A 24,125-nucleotide genomic window follows, 5' to 3' on the forward strand; every position below is an offset into this window, starting at 1 on the left:
TTAGGACCTTCAAGCTAAAAACAACTGGCACAAACCTTCCTCTTCCAAATTCATTTGAGAAGCTTTCTAAAGAGCTATCCTCATCAGCATGTCCATGGGAAAAAAGATCCAGGCCATCTAAGGAGAGTGATTTTGATCACAATCAAGGCAACTCAGAGTTGTTCAATGGGTTAGGTCACCATGGGCAAAACAGAGGTCTCACTGAATCAGTCTTGTAGATAATTCAGTCTTTTCCCTTCCCCAAAATAAAATACTTCTTGCTCAACAGTTTGGATTTACACGTGCAAAGACATGCCTAGGCCTGAACATCAGTCACACGTAAACAGAAACTGAGACAAACCTAGACAAAGGCAGACTCATGCCTGAATGCTCACACACACAGACAACGCAGCCCCGCTCTCCCCCCACTCTACGAATTTGAAGTCTGAGCAGGGGGAGGCAAGGAGCCCTGCCAGGGGTACAATACTCACTGCGGTGAGACAGGGAACTGCTGAGGACAACGTCTGGCAAGAGGTTTCCCGGGACTCCACTCATGGTACAGTGCATGAAGCCGTCCTCACAATAGCTGCAAAGGGGAAAATCTCAGCCCAACTTTGCAAGAGTTGTCTACACCCACCGCCTCCATTTCCTCACCCCCTACTCACTCTCTATCCTCTCTAATTGAACTTCCAGCCCCATAACTCCACTGAAACACATCTTGCCAAGGTCACCGATGACCTTTATGTCACTAAAAACAACGGAATTTTTTTTTCAGTTCTTTTCTCTCTTGATACCCTTCAACATTATTCATCACCATTAACCACTCCATTATTCTAGATGAAAAAAAAAAAAACAACCTTTCCTGGTCTTCCTTCTACTTCCCTGGTTGCTCCTTCTCAGCTTCAACTGTAGCTCACCCCCCTCTACCTAGCCTTTAAATGTCAGCATCCCCCAGGTCCATCCTAGTTTCCCTCTCTTCTTCTCACACCATGCTGTCATCCACACCCCTAGCTTCAATTATAGAAATGACTCACAAATTTACATCAGCAGCTCAGACCTCTCCTTCAAACCCCCAGCCCATATAGTCAAAGACTTACATGATAGCCACCTTCGATGTCTCAAAGACATCTTAAACTCAGTATGTCCAAAACTGAACTCATGATCTCCCCCATAATGTCAGACTTCTTCCAGGGCTCGGGTTCATTGAATAGTATCACCATCCATCCAGTTTCACAAACCAGAAACCCTGGGATCATTTCTGGCACTGCCTCTCCTTCACCCCCCCTTTATATGATACATCACCAAGACCTATGGACTTTGCCTTCTCTAAATATCTCTGGAATTCATACCCACATCTCTCTGTGAGGCCCATGAACAATACAAGATGGGTCCTGCCCACATAGAACTCTAGAAGAGAACCAAAGTACCTTATCAAGCAGTGACCTGGGCCAAAAAAAAAAACACTCCAAGTTGCCCTGCACGGACCTCTACCCAAGTGGCTCTCGGTGCTTTACAGTCCATCCCAAGAATCTTGGCATCAACTTCTGTCTGTAAGTTCCTTAATAAAGCTAGATCTGATCAACTTGGCTTTTTCTGCCTCTTTTTTTGGAATCCAACCTGTGCCCCTTGAAACCACTCCTGCTGCTGGACCAGTGGGGTGCAACACTATCTTCACTGCCATGGGTCATCATCACATCTCACCTGGGCAATGGAAGAGCCTCCTAACCGATGTCCCTGCACCCATTCTTGCCTCTCTTCAAAACACACTCACCTTGGCAGCCTGAGTATCTTTCAAAACCTAAATCTGATTATGTTATACCCCTGCTTGAGACTCTTCAGTAGCTTCCCTTCTATAGGCTTTAGGATAAAGATTAAGCCCCTAACATGGCCTATGAGGCTCTTACGTGATCTAGCCCCTACCAACCTTTCACCTCTCTAACCTACTGGCCTTCTTCTAATCTTGAAGATGCCATGCTCTCATCAAACCCAAGGGCTTCTGCACATATTCTTTCCTCTGATCTAATGTCACTTCCTCCCACCACACACACAAATAAACTTCTTTGCTCCCCAGCTCCATTTTAAGCTTTCATGGACCACATAATTCTCTTCCGAGAACTTATCACACTTAAAACTTTACATGTAGTTATTATTTTGTTAACATCTGTCTCTCCCACTGGACTACACAATCCATGAGGACAGAAATGACTCGTCTTGCTCACCATTATATCTCCAGCATCAGGCTTGGCATACTCAATACTCAATACATTGGGTTTTTATGGTTTGTTTGTTTGTTTTTATCCCCATCCTCCAATCCCAATCCCCTCCCCTAACATGGGCAACTATTTTTGTAGTAGCCAGCCTCCAAGATGGCCCTCAATGATCCCCGCTACTGGTATTCTCCTTCCTGTGCCTAGTCTCCTTCCACACTATGCCAGGGTAGGTCTGTGTGACCAATAGAATAGGACAGAAGTGATGTTATGTCACTTCTAGTATTAGTTATAAAAGACTGTGGCGTCCATCCTGGTGCTTTTTCTTGGATCACTCACTCGGGGAGAAGTCATATTATGAGCCACCCTATACGGAAGACCACAGGGTGAGTGTTTTAGTCAGCTAGTGCTGCTATAACAGAAATACTCAAGTGGATGGCTTTAACAAAGAGAAATTTATTCCCTCACAGTAAAGTAGGCTAAAAGTCCAAATTCAGGGCGTCAGCTCCAGGGGAAGGCTTTCTCTCTCTTTTGGCCTTCTCATCAGTCTTCCCCTGGACTAGTAGCTTCTCCACGCAGGGACCCTGGGTCCAAAGGACATGCTCTGCTCCTGGCACTGATTTCTTGGTGGTATAAGGTCCCCAACTCTGCTTGCTTCCCTTTCCTTTTATCTCTTGTAAGATAAAAGGTGGTGCAGGCCACACCCCAGGGAAACTTCCCTTTACATTGGATCAGGGATATGATTGTAAGGGTGTTACAATCCTACCCTAAGCCTCTTTAACATAAAATTACAATCATGAAATGCGGGATGACCATACAATACTGGGAATCATGGTCCAGCCAAATTGATACACACATTTTTTGGGAGACATAATTCAGTCCATGACAGTGAGGAACTGAAGCCTCCTGCCAACAGCCACATGAGTAAGCTTGGAGAGGATCCTTCGGCCCCAGTCAAGTCTTCAGGGACTGCAGCCTTGGCCAACAGCTTGACTGCAACCTTATGAGACCCTGAGCCAAAACTATACAGCTAGACTGCTCCTGGATTCCTGGCATTCAGAAACTATATGAGATAATGAACGTTTGTTGTTTTAAGCTGCTAAGTTTGTAGGTTGTTATGGACCAATAGATACCTAATACGATTTTACTCTGTTTAATATCTACCTGATTGTTTGAATATATTTTTCTAAGATGTATGGTTGCATGTATGTTTAATTAATGAGGCATCCATGGTTCAGTGGTAGAATTCTCACCTTTTATGCAGGCAACCCGGGTTTGATTTTCAGCCAATACACTTCATGTGCAACTACCACCCATCTGTCAGTGGCAGCTTGTGTGTTGCTATGATGCTGAACATGTTTCAGCAGAGCTTCCAGACTAAAGTAGACTAGGAAGAAAGGCCTGGTGACCTACTTTCTAAAATCAACCAGTGAAAACCCTGTGGATCACAACAGTCTGATCTGCAGCTGACGATAGGGATGGCACCGGACCAGGCAGAGTTGCGTTCCATTGTGCACGGGGTGGCCATGAGTCAGAGGCCATCTCAACAACAGCTATCAATAATCAAACACCACCAACCCTGTTGCCACTGAGTCAACTCCAACTCTAGTGGTCCCATAAGACATGGAAAAGCTGCCCCATAGGGTTTCTAAGGCTGAAATCTTTATAGAAGCAGACTGCCACACCTTTCTCCCGCAAAGGAACTAACCCATGGGTTCAAATCGCCGACCTTGCAGTTAGCAGCCAAGCTCTTGACCACTGAGCCACCAGGACTCGTCCTAACAACAACAACAATGTTTAACTCGTATAAATAGTATTATCTTAAATATCTCATTGTATCTTGCTTTTTTTCATTCAGATTTTAAGTTTCATCCATGCTAATACACGTCCTACTAGTCTGTTGCTACAATGGTTACACAGTACTTTGAGGTGGGCACCCACCACATTTTACCTGTTCACTCTCCCAGTGATGGGCACAGGTTATGCTCTATCCTAGCCACCACGAGCAAGGCTGTGATCAACATTTTTACATGAGCCCTATGGACCGGTGTGAGAATTTCCTTAGTAAATGTCATGGATTGAATTATACCCCCCCAAAAATATGTGTATTAACTTGGTTACGCCATGATTCCCAGTAGTCTGTGGTTGTTCTCCATTTTGTGATTGTAATCTCATGTTAAAGAGGATTAGGGTGGGATTGTAACACCCTTACCAGGTCACATCCCTGATCCAATGTAAAAGCAGTTTCCCTGGGGTGTGGCCTGCACCACCTTGTATCTCTCAAGAGATAAAAGGAAAGGGAAGCAAGCAGGGAAGGGGGACCTCATACCACCAGGAAAGCAGTGCCAGGAGCAGAGTATGTCCTTTAGACCCAGGGTTCCTGTGCTGAGATGGTCCCAGACTAAGGGCAGATTGATGACCAGGACCTTCCTCCAGAACCAACAAAGACAGAAAGCCTTCCCCTGGAGATGACGCCCTGAATTTGGACTTCTAGCCTACTGGACTGTGAGAGAGTAAACTTCTCTTTGTTAACGCCATCCATTTGTGGTATTTCTGTTACAGCAGCACCAGATGACTAAGACAGTATACCAGGAGCAGAACTACAGGGCCATCAGGTGTGGACACACATACATTCTGAATGTGTTGCTGCTGCTGTTGTTGTTAGGTGCCGATGAGTCAATTCCTACTCATGGTGATCCTACATGACAGAGTAGAACTGACTGCCCCATAGGGTTTTCTTGGTTGTAATCTTTAGAGAAGCAGATCGCCAGGTCTTTGTCCCGCAGGGCCACTGAGTGGGTTTAAACCACCAACCTTTCGATTAGCAGCTGAGTGCTAAACCATTGCTCCACCAGGGCTGCTTTCATCACACATACATGTTATGTATATTTGCATATGCAGTGTCAGTTGCTCTCCAGGGTGGACGAACCAGTCTATGCTCAACGGTAGCACCAGTAGCATTATTCAGATTTCTAATTTTTCCAGTCTATTAGATATAATATCTTCTTGTTGTTTTAATTTGCATTTCTCTGATTATAACTATTTTGAACATTTTTCGTCTGCTGTTCAGTAAATATTTGTTGAATGAACAAAAGAATCAGTCCATTCCTCTTTGGGCAAGTGTAGAATCTGTGCATTTTGGTTTTTAACTAAGACCTAGTTTTAAAAAAAAAAAATCTTCCCCCAAATGTCATGTTCTAGCTGTCATTTGGATACGACCCAAAAGCTTAATTTTATAAGAAGCCCTGTAGATAGTTTAAAAATCACCTCCTGGCCCAGGACCTGGCCAGTAGCAGAGGAAGCCCTCTGCTGTGTGATGGCTGTTTGGATGACCAAATGAATGGTTTAAAGAGTCTCCAGGCCACATGTGCTAGCACGTTCTTACTACCTTGGGTGTCACAAAAGGTTAGCACTTGGCTACTAACCAAAAGTTTGGCAGTTCAAATCCACCCAGGAGCACCACAGAAGAAAGGCCCAGTGATCTGCTTCCATAAGATCACAGCCACGGAAAACCCAGAGTAGAGTACAGTTCTACTAGGACACATGTGAGTTGGAATCAGCTCAAAGGTAACAAGTTACTGCCTCTTCATTGGCATCCTTAGCATTTGCCCCAGTGGGGCTCGTTCTTTGGTGAATTATCTGAAGAATTAAAAATAAAGACAAGCACTGAGCTCTCACTGGCATACATTCTCCAAGAAATCTAATTTTCTAAATGAAGGGAAGAGACAGGATGGTCAATCATTTTCAGCCCTGGTACAGGAAACAGAGACAGGGGAAGACGACATAATCATGCAAAGGTCGCCAATGAGCAAACTGTGAAGAGCCTGAGGCTACAGCCATCCCCCCAGTCGCCCACCCAGAAGCTGCTGTCCCCCACCTCTCACCCTCCCTGTGGCATTGATAGGGTAAAATAACCAGTGACACTTGCTGCCATCCAAGTCACCCTAGCTTCCTATAGTCTGGCTTCTTTCCTCACCACAGTGCTGAAACATGGGGTCCACCATGACCTTCTGATCGCTAAATTCAACAGCCTGTTCTCAATGAAAAGAACACTGTTCAAGAGTCTCTGGGTTCCAGTCACTTGCTGGATGACTTTGGGAAAGTGATAATCTCTCTAAGCCTCAAATTCCTTATTAAAAATGTAGGCCCTGCCTCTCTAACAGTGTTGTTTTAAGGTCCCAGAGAGAAACACTTAGAAAAGTGTAGCCAGGGAACTGTAATAAAACAATCACTGGGCAAAGACCGAAAGAAAAAAACCAACAAAAGATGTGATTACTCCTTTCTTGCCTTAACTTCCGTTATGGCACTGTCCTAGTTCTGCCCTTTTCACTGGCCTTTTCCTTTGGTCTCTCTCACAAGATCCTCTTTCTCCTCCCTCACCCTCGGAACATTCCCAAAAGCTCTGGGCTCAGTCTTCTTTTCTGCTCTTCCTTTCGCTCCCCTTAGCAAGCCTAAGAAACCCTGGTGGTGTAGTGGTTAAGAGCACAGCTGCTAACCAAAAGGTCAGCAGTTCGAATCCACCAGGTGCTCTTTGGAAATTCTAGGGGGCAGATCTACTTTGTCCTATAGGGTCGCTGTGAGTTAGAATCAACTCGATGGCAATGGGTTTGGGGTTTTTTTTTTGTTTAGCAGCCCTAGCTACTCCCCTTGCTGTAACCATTATCTCCATACAAACTTTTCAACCCAATCTCTCACTCAAGTTCCAAACCCATAATTCAAGCTATTGCTTCCATTCATTCACCAAAATGCCCTCTTGGTAACTCAGAGTCATTAAGGCCAAAACCAAATTCTGTATCATCCCTCTTCAACATCTGCTCTGCCTCCAGAGAGCCCTCTTGCTGCTCTTGACATCACTGTCGTCCCAGGCATTCAAGTTCAAGGTCAAGATTAAAAGCAATCTTCAATAATACCTGTTCTTCTCAAACATCCTAAGAGCCTGTTTACTTCCCCAATGTCTCTATCTTCTTTGCCCACTCCCCATTGCCATTACTGTTACTTGGTCCGTGGCCCTCCTACTTTTTGACCAGTCTGCTTCAACGTCTTCCTAACTGGTCTCCCTGCCTCCACACCTCCTTCAGAGTCCAGGGTCCACTCTCCAAAGCTACACTTTGATCTTGTTTGCGTCTTGCCCAAAACCTTCCCTGGACTCCTACTGCCTACTGCTCAAGCATCAGTCCCCACCCTGCCTTTCAAAGACTCCCTGAACCTGGTCCCAACTTCCCTCCAGTCTTATCTTCATACAACGTATGTTCCCACCAGAGGACTTACCTCAGTGATTGCTGAGCACTCCTTGTGCATTTTAGTCTCTGGGCCTCTGTTCCTCCTCCCATCATTCCACCTACCTCTGCTGTTGGAATCCTCCCCAAGCTCAGAAGCTACCCCTCCATGGGAATTCCTTCCCTAAGTCCTCCCAAATGGAAGCAATTCTCCCCTTTCCTGAATGAGTAGGGATTTTTATGATATGTCAAGTATCACAGATGTTATAGTTATTTCATCTCGTAAACATTTATTGAGTTCTGACTTTCTGCCAGACCTGTGTTAGGTGTTGGGGATCAGGACCTACACTATAATCTTCACTCCTGGGGAGCTCACAGTCTAGAGAAGAGATACAAACACAGTTTACTAAAATTCAAGACCAACAGAGATAATCATTTGAATAGGAATGTAAACTACCTGCTTTGGGTACATGAGTTTGGAAGGCTAAGAATTAATCTCACTGAAGTGCTTAGAAAAAGCTTCATACCAAATCCAATGTGCAGACCTTGTTTGGCTCTTAATTTGATCAAACCAACTATAAAAAGACATTTTGAGATAATCAGGAGAAAGGGAACATGGATTGAATATTAGATGCCATTTCAAAATTATTGTTAGTTTTTAGGGTAATAACGGTATTATGGCTATATTATGAAGCGTTTATCTGTTAAAAATAAATACTGAAGTGTTTACAGATGAAAGATATAAGATCTGAGGTTTTCTTCAAACTATTCTCGCCAAAAACAAGAGGAAGGAACAAATGAAATAAGAATGGCCAAGTGCTGGTAATCACTGAAGCTGCTGATGGGTACCTTAGGGTGCCTTATGCTACTCTCTCTACTTTTATGGACGTTTAGAATTTTCCATAATAAGGACATTTTAACTGATCTGCTCTAGTAGATTGTCAGGGGAGTCTGTCACCAATCCCTAGCCCAGAACCTGGAACAGAACAGGTGCCAAGTAAGTGGTTGCCCAATAAATGTTCTGTTGCAAATTGCTTTTGTGACCATGACAGTCCTGCTGAAACTGAAACTGACCATCACAGAGGGCTCAGGCAACAGACTTCAAGAATCAAGTATGATGTGGAGCTGTTTTGCATGCCTGGCGTGCACGCAGTAAGTCAGGGTAGTAATGCATCATTGAACCAATGCTGCTGTGGTATGTTTTCACCTGGTTCAATGCTCCCGCCTGAGAACACTAACAGGAATCTAAAGGGGGGAGGGGGCAGATCTTCCATTTCCTGTTCCAGAATAAGGAAACTGAGTCCAGAGCAAGGAAATGGGCCCCAACAGATGCTAGTGGCAATGAAGCTGAGGCATCCCTACTGCCAGCCTGTGGTTCTAGTTCCCCGCACAGCATGGAAGTCAGAAGACATGAGCAAAAGTCCAGCTCTGCTTTTCTGGACAAGTCATTTCCTTCACTGGGTCTCAGTGTCCCATCCATAAAATGAAGGATTTAGAGGACCATTTTCCCTTCTAGCTCTGCCATCCCAGAGGTCTCTGACCCTGCTGCTGGCACTCACCACATGGTGTGATGGTCTGAGAAGACATCTTCAGGCTGGAAGATCTCACCATCATAGTAGCAGGGGCACTGGGCCTTGGGCACACAGTCCCCCCTCTCATCCAGATAGAGTCCGGAGGGGCAGAAGCAGCCCTCAAGGCAGACCTCGTTGCATTCTTCATCCGGGTAAGAGAGGGAGCGGCAGGTCAGGTTGCAGGGGGTCCCACACTGCAGGTACACCTGGTCTGGGGGGCAGCTCAGTGCTGGGAGAGATGGGAGGAGAAGGACAGTTTCAGCAGAGGCATTGAGAAGACGAGGGCTGTGGGCCTCAGGGCTTGGGGTGCCACCTTCTGCAGATATGACCCCCCAATCACACCTGTATGGTCGCTGCCTTCCTTTCCCACTGTGAACAGCGGTATATTTTGTATATCATAATTATCATGCATACATTTTCTCTCTCCTTAACCACAAGGGCCATGCTTGAGTCATCTCTGAATTCCCAAAGCCTGGGATGTAGGAGAAATTCTGGAGGATTTTGAAGCTGTGAATAATAAAAAGAACTGGGAGTCATAGGCAAGGGGCATCTCCCATGATAATAATAATAATGGCTACTATTTACTGAGCACCTACTGAATGCTCTGCTCTTCACATGGGTTTTATATCTTTTACGCCTCCCTCAGGAGCCCTGGTGGTACAGTGGTTAAAGTGCTTAGGTGCTAACCAAAAGGTGGGTGGTTCAAACTCACCACAGGAGAAAGATGTGGCAGTCTGTTTCCATAAAGATTTACAGCCTTGGAAACCCTATGGGGCAGTTCTACTCTGTCCTTTATAGGGTTGCTACGAGTCAGAATCGGCTCAACAGCACTGGGTTTGGTTTTAGTTTCAGAGAGTCAGATTTTATCGCTCTAGAAAGAAAGGAGTCATTTAACAGCCACGCTTTTGAGGACACACTGGTCCCAAAGGGCAGGGACATTCTTACACCTACCCCAGCAAAGGGGGCCACACCCATCAACCTACAGTCCTGCTGACCCTGGACTCTGACACAGAAACACCACAACAGACAGAAGACAGGAGGAAGTATGACAACGTGGCAAATCAGCTATGGGAATGAGCTCTGGATCCCCACTACCTGAGTGCCAGCCCCAGTTCCTCCATTAGGTAACTATGTGATTCAGGTCAGTGGCTCGGTTTCCTGATTAGTATCCACCTCCTAGGATGTTCTGAGGGTTAAATGAAATAATATGTAGTAATGCCCAGTATGTGATAAATGTTCACTGCTGCATTATCATTATTATTACTTTATCATTATTAATTATTAATCATCTTTATCATTATTAATTATTAATAATCATTATTATTATTATTATCCAGCCCTAGGTCAGCAGGCTCCAGATAGGAGGGAATATTCCAGAGAAAGGTCTAGACCTAAGAAAACCTAACACTTCTCGATTCTGGCCAACACATAGCCCACTTTCTGCGCTAACAGTAGCCTCGTGAGCACTCCTGATGAAATTCTTCACTGGGAGGGTAAAATGCTTTCCTACTGCTGATCAGCTATTGTCCAAGAAATCAGAACCTTGCTCTGGGCACACTCCTCCTGAGACCATTAGCATCCTTCCCCTTTCTGTTAGAATCCATTCCTACAGCTCCCTGGCAGAACATTTCATAGCAGCCGTGAAAGTAAGCCCTGGCCACAAGCCTCAAAAAAGGGGCAGAGAGATTTCTGGAAAGACCCTGCAATTTCTCCCTCCTACATCTGCCTTGGGCTTGGTGTTTGAGGGTGGCTGGAAATGGAGGGGTTTCTCTGAGTATATTAACCAGTTGCTGTTGAATCGATTCCAACTCATGGCAATCCCACGTGTGTCAGAGTAGAACCGTGCTCCAAAGGGTTTTCAGTGGCTAGTTTTTCAGAAGTAGATCTCTGGGTAGATTTGAACTGCCAACTTCCCAGTTAGGAGCTGAGCGCCTAGCCATTTGCACCACCCAGAGACACCTCTGCGCTTATTAGACCAGAGATTTTCTCTGAACCATTGGGGAGGCTGGGTCACTGGATAAATATTTAGAGGGTGGGCAGGTTGAATTTGGGAGTGTTGGGCAACGAAGATGGAGATCCCTCCCAATCCAATAAACCCACAATGACAAGGGCACATTTCACCCATTAGAGATCAGCTAGAGCTGAAAGCTCTTCTTTCTCTAACAGACTGTCTCTAGAGCTGGCTTGGAGCCTTATTAAATTTCTCCTTCAGCTTCTTCCCCAGAAGAAATCATGAACATCTCAGTCTAACAGACATTTATTGTAGGCCCAGTGTGGGCAGGGGCTGTGCTAGGTTTGGGATACAGTGATGGTGAGACTTGGTCCCTGCCTTCAAGGAGTCCAGGTCTTGCCTTCCCAAAGGAAACATAACCGATTAAAAAAAAAACAAGCATGTGCTTTTCCTGAATCTCCTCACAGCATCCCACAAAGCAGCTGTATGATAAACCCTTGTTCCACGAGTGTTCCCAATTGGTGTGGCCTCTTCTCATGACTCCTGCAGCAGTCAGATGTTTAGAGAGATGTTCATTTCTCAGGGAGCAAAAATGAGGTCAAAGCGACAGCTGAACCTAAGCGACTCCCTGAGTTGAGAAAGAAAGGAGGCAAGAATCCAGAAGTCCTGCCCACCCTCCTTGGGCTCAGAAAACCAGCCCAAGGCCATCTGGCTAGACTTGTCTCTGGCTCACCTTCACATAAACCCATACAGACAGATCCCTGCTTGTCCTTAAAAGTCTCCAGGGAAAAGTCCTACCCACTGCCCAGCACTTTCTATCCTATCACAAAGCCTCAGGAGTCAGAAATTCTTTAATTTAGTCTCAGACCCTGCTACTGCATCAACAGCCATTTCCTCTTTTTCTGCTCTCTGTGGAGTTTGAAAACAGCTGCACATGAGAGATTAAAGAATATTTCGGTAGGCCCTTAGCATTCTGGGAGAATGTACTAAATTGGGAAATCTTTCTGATGGTGTAGCATACTGATAATGCATAATTTCTAATATTGGTGAACAACCAAACCACATTCATAAACATCACATCATTTACTCCCCAATGCTTTTCCCAATTTCTAAACAGCAAACAATGATGAAGAAACTGAAGTTAGGGGTCAAGTGAAGGGCTTAGGGTCATGTAACTAACAAATCACAAGGTTACCAGTAAGGACTCAGACTCAGTTCTTCCAGCTTCAGCCCCGAACTCTCTGTGACATCTCAGAGCTGGAGGGAGGGGCGGCCCAGCACACAATGCAGGCACTTATGTGTTTGCTCCCTCTGTCCTTACCTTTCTCTCTGTTCCCCCATTTTTTATGGGATTACTTAGACTCAAAACATGAGTTGGCTCATAAGACCCCAAATATTGACACTTCTAGAGCCTCCAAACCTAAACTTCTCTTCACATAAGTATGATATTAATTCCTTCCACCTTTCCTCATAGCTCCTATTTCTTCACATCCATTAGGATCATCTGTACTTTATTTATTTATTTTACTTCTTTTTTTGTTTTACTTTTTTTTAATTGAACTTTAGATGAAGGTTTACAGAAAAAACTAGTTTCTCAATAAACAGTATATACATTGTTGTATGACATTGGTTAACAACCCCACAACAATGTCAACACTCTCCCTTCTCAACCCTGGGTTCCCTATTACCAGCTTTCCTGTTCCCTCCTACCTTACAGTCCCTCCCCCAGGGCTGGTGCACCCCTTTAGTCCTGTTTTGTTCCATGGGCCTGTTTAGTCTAGGACCGCCTACATTTTAGTCTCCAAAAACATCTACTTTACTCCTAAAAATCAAAATATCCACTACACCTCATCCATAACTTACTCTTCCCCACCTCTATGCCTCACCACTATTATTCTACCATTGGAAACAATGCCCTTCTGTCAAGGAAGCACCTTTTTAAAACCATGATCAAGTATACCTCCTCCAGAAAGCCTTCCTCAGTTGTCCCAGCCCTAATTTAACCATCGTTTTAAGTACCTAGTAGGGAGGCAGTTTCCATTTGTGCCTCAAAAAGGAAAGTTCCACAATGAGATTTCATCTCACTCCAACAAAGCTGGCATTAATCCAAAAAACACAAAATAATAAACGTCGGAGAGGCTGTGGAGAGATTGGAACACTTATACACTGCTGGTGGGAATGTAAAATAATACAACCACTTTGGAAATTGATTTGGCTCTTCCTTAAAAAGCTAGAAATAGAACTACCATAGGATCCAGCAATCCCACTCCTTGGATTATATCCTAGAGAAATAAGAGCCTTTACATGAACAGATACATGCACACCCATGTTTATTCCAGCACTGTTTACAATAGCAAAAAGATGGAAGCAACCAAGGTGCCCATCAACGGATGAACGGATAAATTACGGTACATTCACACAATGGAACACTACACATTGATAAAGAACAGTGAGGAATCTGTGAAACATTTCGTAACATGGAGGAATCTGGAAGGCATTATGCCAAGTGAAATTAGTCAGTTGCAACAGGACAAATACTGTATAAGACCACTATTATAAGAACTCGAGAAACAGTCTAAACAGAGAAGAAACTATTCTTTGATGGTTACGAGAGGGGGGAGGGAGGGAGGGTGGAAGAGGGATATTCACTAACTAGATAGTAGATGAGAACTACCTTAGGGGACAGGAAAGACAACAACACAATACAGGTGAGGTCAGCACAACTGGACTAAACCAAAAGCAAAGAAGTTTCTGGAATAAACTGAATGCTTCAAAGGCCAGTGTAGCAGGGGCGGGGGTTTGGGGACCATGGTTTCAGGGGATATCCAAGTCAATTGGCATAATAAAATCAATTAAGAAAACATTCTGCTTCCCACTTTGGAGAGTGACGTCTGGGGTCTTAAACACTAGCAAGCAGCCATCTAAGATGCATCAATTGGTCTCAGCCCACATGGATCAAGGAAGAATGAAGAACACCAAGGACACAAGGTAATCACGAGCCCAAGAGACAGAAAGGACCACATAAACCAGAGACTACATCAGCCTGAGACCAGAATAACTAGATGGTGCCCAGCTACAACTGATGACTGCCCTCACAGGGAACACAACAGAGAACCCCTGAGGGAGCAGGAGAGCAGTGGGATGCAGACCCCAAATTCTCGTAAAAAGACCAGACTTAACGGTCTGACTGAGACTAGAAAGACCCCGGTGGTCATGGCCCCCAGACCTTCTGTTGGCCCAGGACAGGAACCATTCCCAAAGCCAATTCTTTAGACAGGAATTGGACTGGACAGTGGGTTGGAGAGGGATGCTGGTGAGGAGTGAGCTTCTTGGATCAGGTGGACACTTGAGACCATGTTGGTATCTCCTGCCTGGAGGGGAAATGAGAGGGTAGAGGGGGTTAGAAGCTGGCAAAATGGACACAAAAATATAGAGTGGAGGGAGGAAGTGGGCTGTCTCATTAGGGGGAGAGCAATTGGGAGTGTGTAGCAAGGTGTATATGGGTTTTTGTGTGAGAGACTCACTTGATTTGTAAACTTTCACTTAAAGCACAATAAAAATTAAAAAAAAAAAAGAAAGAAAAGTTCCCCCCAGACACCCTGCTAACTCAGAACTGAAGCCACTCCTCAAGTCCACCTTTCAGCCAAAGATTAGACAGGCCTATAAAACAAATAACACATATGACAAGCGTGCTTCTTAGTTGAATCAAGTAGAAGAGACCAAATGGGCAACCCCTGCCCAGAAACAAAATGAGAATGCAGGAAAGGACAGGAAAACTGGACAGATGGACACAGAGAACCCGAGGTAGAAAGGAAAAGGGGAGAGTACAGATACGTTGCAGGGATTGCAACCAATGGCACAAAACAATTTGTGTATAAATTTTTGAATAGGAAACTAATTTGCACCATAAACTTTCACCTAAAACACAATAAAATTTGGAAAAAAAAAAAAAAAAAAGGAAAGTTCAAGCTTTACATCATGGTTCTTGCCTGACCACACTGGGCACTCAGCAAATGTCCCCAGAGCAACAACAACAAAACACTGAGAACAATCTAGCCACTCAAGGGACCAAAGTGTAGGGGCAGATACCAACTCTGGTGCCAGGAATCTAACAGTGCAGAGTGAGAATCTAAAGTCAACTGGGGACAATGATGACATTCAACTTTATACCACATTATACAGTGCCAGAGATTCTGGCTGGGAGCTCGTGGATGGCTTTCCTGAAGTTACATGCAAGGATGCGTATGCGCATTTCTCATTGTCCTCAACAGACTCTCAAGGGATGCAGGGACCCCTTGGGATCTGGGACCCACTCACTGCACTACCTGAGTATATTCGTTTGGAACACTAGGTAGCTGCAGCCATAGGAAATCTCTGCTTAGCAGAAACCTCAAGGCTCTAGGTCTCCAGGTGCGATGTTTAGACTTGACCTCCTGGAGCGGGAAGAGTAGCCAGACCGTCCTGTAAGACAGCCAGTCCCCACCACCCTGTACTGCTGGGAATTAGAAGGGCAAAGTGGCAAGCAAATGAACTGTTGGCACACCCCATGCTTTGTCAAAATGCCCTGGGCCAGCTTCCAAATGAAACAATGCCGAGAAAGTGCTTGGAAAAGGACAAGTGGGCTGGATGGCAGGGCAGCAGCAGCTGATTCGGCTCAGTGGCCTAGAGGTGGAATGCACAGGGAGGGTACCCACCACAGAAGCTGGGCTCCCGCCATGCGATGATCACGCCTTTCCGGGCACAGGCGGAGGCATAGCTGGCCACAGCGTTGCAGAGGCAGTCTCTGCCATCTGAGCAGGAGCAGACATCGTAGTGGCAGTTTTGCAGGTAGGGCTGGGGGCTGACAGCATGGTGGCAGGCCTCGAACTTGGACGATGTCAGGACAGCGCACGCCCCTCCTGCAAACCTGGCTGCATGGGGAGAGAGAGGAGCAAGCCTGGGATGGTCAGGCCCTGCTGAAGCCCACGCCCCAGAGAGCAGCAACAAGGGGTCCTGCTCTGAAACCCCCCACGCCATTTTCTCCATCAGCAGCTAAGATGGGAAAAACTACTGCTGCTGGCTCTGGGAGCCGTTGTGATTTTTCTTCTGCAGCCAATTTACTTTCTTAATTACATTTGTCTTAAATAAGCACTAAACTGCATCCCCAGGGCCCATACCCACTGACAGAAGGAGAGATAGTCCAGTGATCCTTTGCTAAAGGGGGAAGTTAATGTAGGGCTGAAACGGCGCTGCAGATGGATCTGCAAATGGCCACCTCAGTCATTTCTCTTACAATAATTTCACTCTGTGTTTGTGTGCCTGCTACTCCACTAGGCTGAGAACGTCCTGCGGCGGGAACCACATTCTGCTTTTCTTTCCCACAGACAGTGCTCCATAAGGAAACTTTGAAGAATAAATGGTCCAGATGAAGATGATCAAATGCTGACGATATAAACAAAGGCCCACCCAACCCTTAGCTCCATGCCACGCAAGCCACAGTGGGAAAGCTGTCCCGTGGAATGTTCTGGAATGCGGGAGACCTCAGGGCTCTGCAGAGCACTGTCTTTCCCACCAGGCTCACATACTTAGGCGCGGGTTGAGGTTACAGGGGTTGCTGTCCTGCTTCTGCAGATCTTGGCAGTCCCCGTGCAGCTTCCAGGAGTTCCCGAAGTCCTCCACCAGGGGCTCCACCAGGCCCGAAGGAGTGAGGAAGTCATCACCCTTGTTGCCATTGTAATTCCCGCACAGGCCACAGGTCTTCCCAGCATAAATGGGGGACAGCTGCAGAGAGAGGCCGCCAAAGGAGCAACAGTTTCATTTCACTAATGAGACAGTTTTAACCAAAAAGCTCCCTGGGTGAAAGATAAATATGAATTTAATAAACTGCAGCTACGCCCTAGGCTGTAGGAAGAAAAATAAAGGCAACTGCAGTATAAACTTGTCAGTTCCATCCCAGTTTGTAAACCATTGGGAGTCAGAGAGCTGTCATGCAGAAAGGGATTTTAGAGATTATCTAGTGACTTAAAGATGGGAAAACCAAGGCCCAGAGAAAGTAAGTGATTTGCCTGCTCACAGAGGACGTGCAGAGCTGGATGAATAACCAGGTTGAGCTTTCTGCCATCCATGCTTGTCAGGGGAGATGGTCTAAGCACAGTTCATTTTTAAGTCCATCTCTTTCCTCTCGCATTTTATTATAAGCAGCAAGGAGAAACCAGGTGTCTCCCTTAAAATCTTGCTTAGAAATCTCCTCAGCCAGATATCCAAGTTCATCACTTACAAGTTCTACCTTCCACCAAACATCTGAACAATTCAGACAAGTTCTTGCTACTGCATAAAAAGGATTGCCCTTCCTCCATTGTCCAATCACACGTTCATTTTCTTTTAAAGCCTCACCAGAAGCACATTTCTAGAAACATTCTGTTATACGTGCCATATGGATTCTCTAAGACAACAGAGACTTTCTCTATAACTCTTCCCACTTCCTTATGAGCCTTCACAAGAACTGCCTTTACATCCATAATTCTACCAACAGCCTCTTCAAGGCAATCTAGGCTTTTATTATTAGGCACCTTAAAACTTGTCCAGCCTTCACCCATTACGCAATTCCAAAACCACTTCCACATTGCAGGTATTTGTAAGAGAAGCACCCTACTTCTCAATACCAAATTCTCTCTTAGTTATACAGTGCTGCTATAACAGAAATACCACAAATGGGTGGCTTTAACAGACAGATTTATTTTCTCACAGTTTAGGAGGCTAGAGTTTAAATTCAGGGTGCTGGCTCCAGGGGAAGGCTTTCTTTCTCTGTTGGCACTGGGGGAAGGTCCTTGTCTCTTTGAGCTTCTGTTCCTGGGGGATCTTCATGTGGCTTGGTATCTCTCTTTCCCTGTCTCTATTTACTGGCTTGCTTATTTAATCTCTTCTATATATCTCAAAAGAGATTGACTCAACACACACCCTTCACTAATCCTGTCTCATTAACATAACAAAACAACCTATTCCCAAATAGGATTATAACTATAGGCATAGAGGTTATGGTTTACACATATTTTGGGAGGACACAATTCAGTCCATAATAGATGTAAAAGACTTATACAAGGAAAACCACAAAACACTACTGCAAGAAGCCTAAAGAGACCCACATAAATGGAAAAACATTCCATGCTTATGGACTGAAGGACTTAACATCGTGAAAATATCAATGCTACCCAAAGCGATCTATAGATATAATGCAATCCAAATCTCAACAACATTCTTTAATGAAATGGAAAAACTGATCTCCAACTTTATATGGAAATGGAAGAGGCAAAAAATATCTAAGCAATTTTGAAGAAGAACAAAGTAGGAGGCCTTACACTTGCAGATCTCAAGACTTACTACACAGCCACAGTAATCAAAACAGCCTGGTACTGGTTCAACAACAGACATATAAGCCAACGGAATAGAATTGAGAACCCAGAAGCAAGCCCATCCATCTGTGGGCAGCTGATCTTCAATAAAGTCCATTCAATGGGGAAGAAACAGTCTCTTTAACAAATGGTGCTGGCAAGACTGGATGTTCCATTTGCAGAAAAATGAAACAAGATCCATACCTCAAACCACACACAAAAACTAACTCAAAATGGATCAGAGGCCTAAATGTTAAAACTATAAAGTTTCTGGAAGATAACATAGGGACAAAACTAGGGGTCCTAATTTTTGGCATAAATATACTATGAAACACAACTAAAAATATATGAACAACAGATGATAAATTAGACAACTGGAATCTTCTAAAAATTAAATACTTGTGCTTATCAAAAGATTTTACCAAAAGAATAAAAAGTGAATCTAAACAGACTGGGAAAAAATCTTTGGCAGCAATACATCTGACAAGGGTCTAATATCCAAAATATATAGAAAACTTCAAAAACTCAACAACAAAAACACAAAGAATCCAATTTAAAAATGGGTAGAAGACATGAACCAACACTTCAGCAAAAAGGACATTCAGGAGGCTAACAAACACACGAAGAGATGCCCACAATCATTCACCATTAAACCAAAACAAAACAAAAACCCACTGCCATCAAGTCGATTCCAACTCATAGCGACCCTGTAGGACGGAGTAGAACTGCCCCATGGGGCTTCCAAGGAGTGGCTGGTGGATTTGAGCTGCAGACCTTTTGGTTAGCAGCAGGGATTAGCCATTTGAGAGATACAAATCGAAACTACAATGAGATACCATTGCCGAAAATGGCAATGATCAAAAAAACAGAAAACAACAAATGCTGGCAAGGCTGTGGGGAGATTAGAACACTTATACACTGCTGGTGAGATTGTAAAATTATACAACCATTATGAAAAACAGTATGGTGCTTCCTCAAAAAGCTAGAAATAGATACTTTATGATATAGCAATTCTACTCCTAGGTATATATTCTAGAGTTATAACAGCAGTGACAAGAGTATGCACACCCATGTTCATTGCACATTATTCACAAGAGTAAAAAGATGGAAGCAACCAAAGTGCCCCTCAGTGAATGAATGGATAAACAAATCGTGGTACATACATACACTGGAATGCTACGCAACTATAAGGAATAATGAGAAGTCCGTGAAACATCCTATAACATGGATGAATCTGGAGGACGTTATGCTTAGTGAAATAATTCAATCACAAAAGGACAAATATTGTATGGTCCCACTACTATAAAAAGCCAAGAATAGGTGTACACACAGAAAGCAACATTCTTTGATGATTACCAGGGATGGGAGGGAGAGGGAAGAGGAATCACTTGCTAGATAGTAAGACACCTGTTTTTTCTGAGGATGGGAAAGGCAGTACACAACATGGGGAAAGTCAGCACAACATGGTCAAGGTAAATGAAGACACTGAGAGATACACAGGAAAAAAGAACAATCACATTAAATGTTAAAACATATACAATTTTGCAACGACAATAGTAACAACCAAAAAATATGTCTGTCTATGTATATAGGAAGGTATATGTGAGTACACACACATGCATATATACATACATTTGTAGGCATAAGTATATACATGTTTGGATGTCCTACACACGTTGTTGTTGTTGTGAGGTCAGTTGAGTCAGTTCTAATTCATAGTGACCCTATGTACAACAGAACAAAACACTGTCCAATTCTGCACCATCCTCACAATTGTTGCTATGCTTGAGCCCATTGTTCCAGCCACTTTGTCAATCATCTTGTTGAGAGTCTTCTCCTTTTTCACTGACCCTCTACCTTACCAAACATGATGCCCTTCTGAAGGGACTGATCCCTACCGATAACATAAACAAAGTACGTGCGACAAAGTCTCGCCATCCTTGCTTCTAAGGAGCATTCTGGCTGTATTTCTTCCAAGGCAGATTTGTTCATTCTTCTGGCAGTCCATGGTATATTTAATATTCTTTACCAACACCATAATTCAAAGGCATCAATTCTTCTTCAGTCTTCCTTACTCATTGTCCAGCTTTCACATGCATATGAGGCAATTGAAAATACCATGGCTTAGGTCAGGCACACCTTAGTCCTCAAAATGACACCTTCGCTTTTTTAACACTTTAAAGAGCTCTTCTGCAGCAGATTTGTCCAATATAATACAATGTTTGATTTCTGGACTGCTCCCTTCATGGGCTGGTGGTGCAGTGGTTAAGAGTTACAGCTGCTAACCAAAAAATCAGCAGTTTGAATCCACCAGTGGCTCCCTCGAAACCCTGTGGGGCAGTTCCACTCTGTCCTATTGTATGGTTGTGAGTAGGAATCAATTCCATGGCAATGGGTTTGTTTTGTTTTGTTTTGCTTCCATGGGCTAACTTTGATTGTGGGTCAAAGTTAAATGAGATCCATGCTACAAATATATTCACATATATAATAAAGCACATAGAGGGCACAGTTACAGAGATCTCCTAGACACAGCCAAACACCTCACGGGTTTGGTTTACTGGGTTAAAGGGTTTGGGACCATAGTCTTGTAGGACAACATAATTCATAAAGACAATGTTTACATCCTAGTTTGGTACACAGCATCTGGGGTCTTAAAAGCTTGTGAGCGACCATCTAACATACAATCATTGGTCTCTTCCCATCTAGAGCAAAGGAGAATGAAGGAAACCAAAGAAGAAACTAGTCCACAGGACTAATAGCCCACATGAATCACGGCCTCTTCTACCTGAGACCAGAAGAACTAGATGTTACCTGGCTACCACTACCTACGGTTCTGACCAGGGACACAAAAGAAGGTCCCGAATAGAATGGGAGAAAAATGTAGAACAAAACTCAAATTCCTAAAAAAGATCAGAGCCACTGGACTAATCGAGACTAGAGGAACCCCCAAAACTACCACCCTAATATACCCTTTTAACTTGGAACTGAAGCAACTCCCAAAGGTTACCTTTCAGCCAAATAGTAGACTGGCTTATAAAATAAGCAATACCACCTGGGAGGAATGTGCTCCCTTAAACAATCAACTATATGAGACCAAACAGTCAACATTTCCCCAAAAGCAAAGATGAGAAGGCAAGGAGAAGCAGGGAAGCTAGATAAATGCAAACAGAACAAACCACGGGTTCGAACCGAAACAAAACTGTTTGAAGCCCTAGAATAAACAGAATGGAAATAATGAGAATGCTGACACATTGTAACCAATGTCACAAAACAATCTGAATAAAAATTGTTAAACGAGAAACGAATTTGCTGTGTAAACTTTCACCTAAAACACAATAAAATATTCAAAAATAATAGAAAGCCCTGGCAAACAGTTAACACACTCAGCTGCTAACTAAAAGGTTGATGGTTCAAGTCCACCCAAAGGCAACTCGGAAGAAAGGCCTGGCAATCTACTTCTGAAAAATCAGCCATTGAAAACCCTATGGAGCACATGGGGTCACCATGAGTCACAGCTGACTTGACAGCGACTGGTAGCCAAATGTGGTTCCCGAAGGACATCAGAGAGTGAAAAAACTGCAGAGGCCGAGTGACAGGGTAAGAAGTTTGGGAGTTCACCACGCTGTTCTTTCACAGGCAGCCGGAAGGCTTTCTCCACAAGGGTGCATGACACAGGGTCTTGGCCGTGAGTTTCAATCCGGCTCTCCCCAGAGTGGGCACCCCAGGGAACATATCCCATTTCCAGGCCATGTTACACCCAAGAGGCTGGACAGGAAATCTGCCACCTCCCCTGCCCCACAATAGCCCATCCCCTCCTGGAGACCCTTGGGATCCCTGAGCCCCAGAAATGAGAATTCCCAGGGTGAGTGAGGGACATCCAGAAAACAAATGCCAGCTTCTCAAAAACAAGAGAGGCCTGTTCCTCGCTCTGGGGGTGTAGGGGTGAAGGAGAAAGGAATTCTTCTCCCACAGCACAAAGCCGTTCTGCTAGAGGACAAGGGGCACTTTGTCCCGGTCGGGCTGTGGTAGGCAGAGACTTGAGAAGGGACCCACCTTCACCAGCAGCCTCCCTCGGCCATCCCAGTCCATCTGCAGATCCTCCTGGTAGCTCAGGCGCACAGAGGCCATCACGGTGGGCTGGATGCGGAGGTCGCCTGGAACCAAACAGGGACAGGATATAGGCTGAGGTGGAGAGGGGGCAGGGTGGTGGCAGGCAGATATATTGTGGAGAGGGTGAGGGGTGGGGGCTGTCTATGAGGCTTAAGAAGGTCTCAGGAGGAAGGGTGAGCAGGGTGGATGTAGGTCAAACAGGGCTCCGGATGGAAACCTCAACATCCCTGCCATAGCATGCTATTCCTCCGGCTGCCACAAGATGGAAGCAGAGACTTCTGCATCTTTCGCTTTAGTGCGTCCTAAAGGATCTGTGTCTACCGTAGAACCCAAGCATGACACACGAGCATGCTGGGCCCCTATGCCATTGCACATCACTTCCAGGCTGTTACTCAGTCTTCATGGTTGTGTGCACACGACTGTGCAAAGCTGAATATCGCAGTTCTCATTGCTGTGGGAAGGTGGAGAAGAGACAGCAGGCATACCCCTTGCCCCGGAGGAAGGTAACATCTCATAGGGAGACACATACGCAGCATTAAACACACTTGAACATGCTGTGTGCCCACCAGCCCAAGTTCATCAACTATGTGCAATGCTATGAGAATTGGCCATGGAGTGTGTGAACAGCTAGAAAGTAGTCATGGAGAAGAAGAGGGGAGGTATTTGAGAGCCACTTTGAAGGTGAAGATTGGGAGTTGTGCTGTGCAAAAGTGGTTCTGTTTTGACATGGCACAGTGCAACCCAGGCAGAGTCACTGGACAGGCAGGTTTTCCACAGGTTACGGGGTTGCTCGGCGCTGCCCAGAGTGTCATCTTCTGCTCTGACCCATCACTAGTCATCCCCTGTGCATCAGTCTCTGCTCCTTTTTCACCTCAAAATAGAACCACCCTGCCCAACCCTCAGCTGGCCCCTTTGGCTCAAGTCCAGTGAAAATCCTCTTGGCTCCCTTCTCCTCTCTGCATTCTCTCTGAAGCCTGGAGCAGCCTCCTCATCTCCAGGCATCTAGCCACCTCCTTCCTCTCATCCTCTTCCTCAAGGACATCTTTCTATCTTGCAGGGATGCAGGTCTAGGATACCCACCCTCCCCTCCAAAAGTAACTCTACATCACATTCACACAGAAGAAGAGGGCAGGCCAACAGCTATCCATGTTGAGAGGAGGGGCACTGTGGGTGAGCTGATGGAGGAGGAGTGAGCTCACCTTGCAGGAAGGGGAGGTGGATGTCCTGGCCATTTATGGCAACTCCTCCCCCATGCTTCAGCTTCACGAGGCTGTTGTGCAGGAGGGGCAGCCGGATGGTGGCTGAGCGGGTGCAGACAGCATCAGGGTCATCGGCACACTGCCAAGGGGGGCATGCAAGGGTGCCATCACCACATCCCCGCCATCGCAGAGAAAGACACCAGCCCCAGAGAGCCCCTGAGAGCTTTCTCATACTGTGCAACTCCATTCTCACAGAGCATTCTATGTGAATGGGGCCCTGAGAGTTGTGCAATAAGAATGCCCTAAGCCAGAGCCTCCCCACGCCCGTTTCCCTCCTGGCCTGGCCTTTCATAAGAACTCTAGGTCTCTGGCTCATTTTCTAGCAACTTGGGCCTGTTGTTCCGTAGCGAATCAGGGTCTTCGATCTCAGGGTGAGCCCTATACGCTCTATCTGTCTTCATTTTTGCTTCCTTATCTAGAGAAATATGTATATAAAACCCATTGCCACTGAGTCGTTCCAACTCA

At 45.1% G+C, this 24,125-nt stretch overlaps 1 protein-coding gene across 3 annotated transcripts in view; it reads right to left on the reverse strand.

Annotated features, from left to right (window-relative positions):
• The window catches only part of VWF (von Willebrand factor), a 173,654-nt gene that overhangs the window by 93,990 nt on the left and 55,539 nt on the right, over positions 1–24,125 (reverse strand). For all 3 annotated transcript variants that reach the window (XM_049882256.1, XM_049882254.1, XM_049882255.1), the window contains exons 12-17: positions 23,601–23,739; positions 22,345–22,445; positions 16,489–16,684; positions 15,619–15,834; positions 8,962–9,202; positions 471–565 (exon numbers count right to left, since the gene is read on the reverse strand). In XM_049882256.1, coding sequence (XP_049738213.1) covers positions 471–565; positions 8,962–9,202; positions 15,619–15,834; positions 16,489–16,684; positions 22,345–22,445; positions 23,601–23,739 — 988 coding nt within the window. The remainder of the gene's footprint in view (positions 1–470; positions 566–8,961; positions 9,203–15,618; positions 15,835–16,488; positions 16,685–22,344; positions 22,446–23,600; positions 23,740–24,125) is intronic.

This window comes from Elephas maximus, chromosome 4, assembly GCF_024166365.1.
Source record: "Elephas maximus indicus isolate mEleMax1 chromosome 4, mEleMax1 primary haplotype, whole genome shotgun sequence".
Taxonomy (NCBI): Eukaryota; Metazoa; Chordata; class Mammalia; order Proboscidea; family Elephantidae; genus Elephas; species Elephas maximus.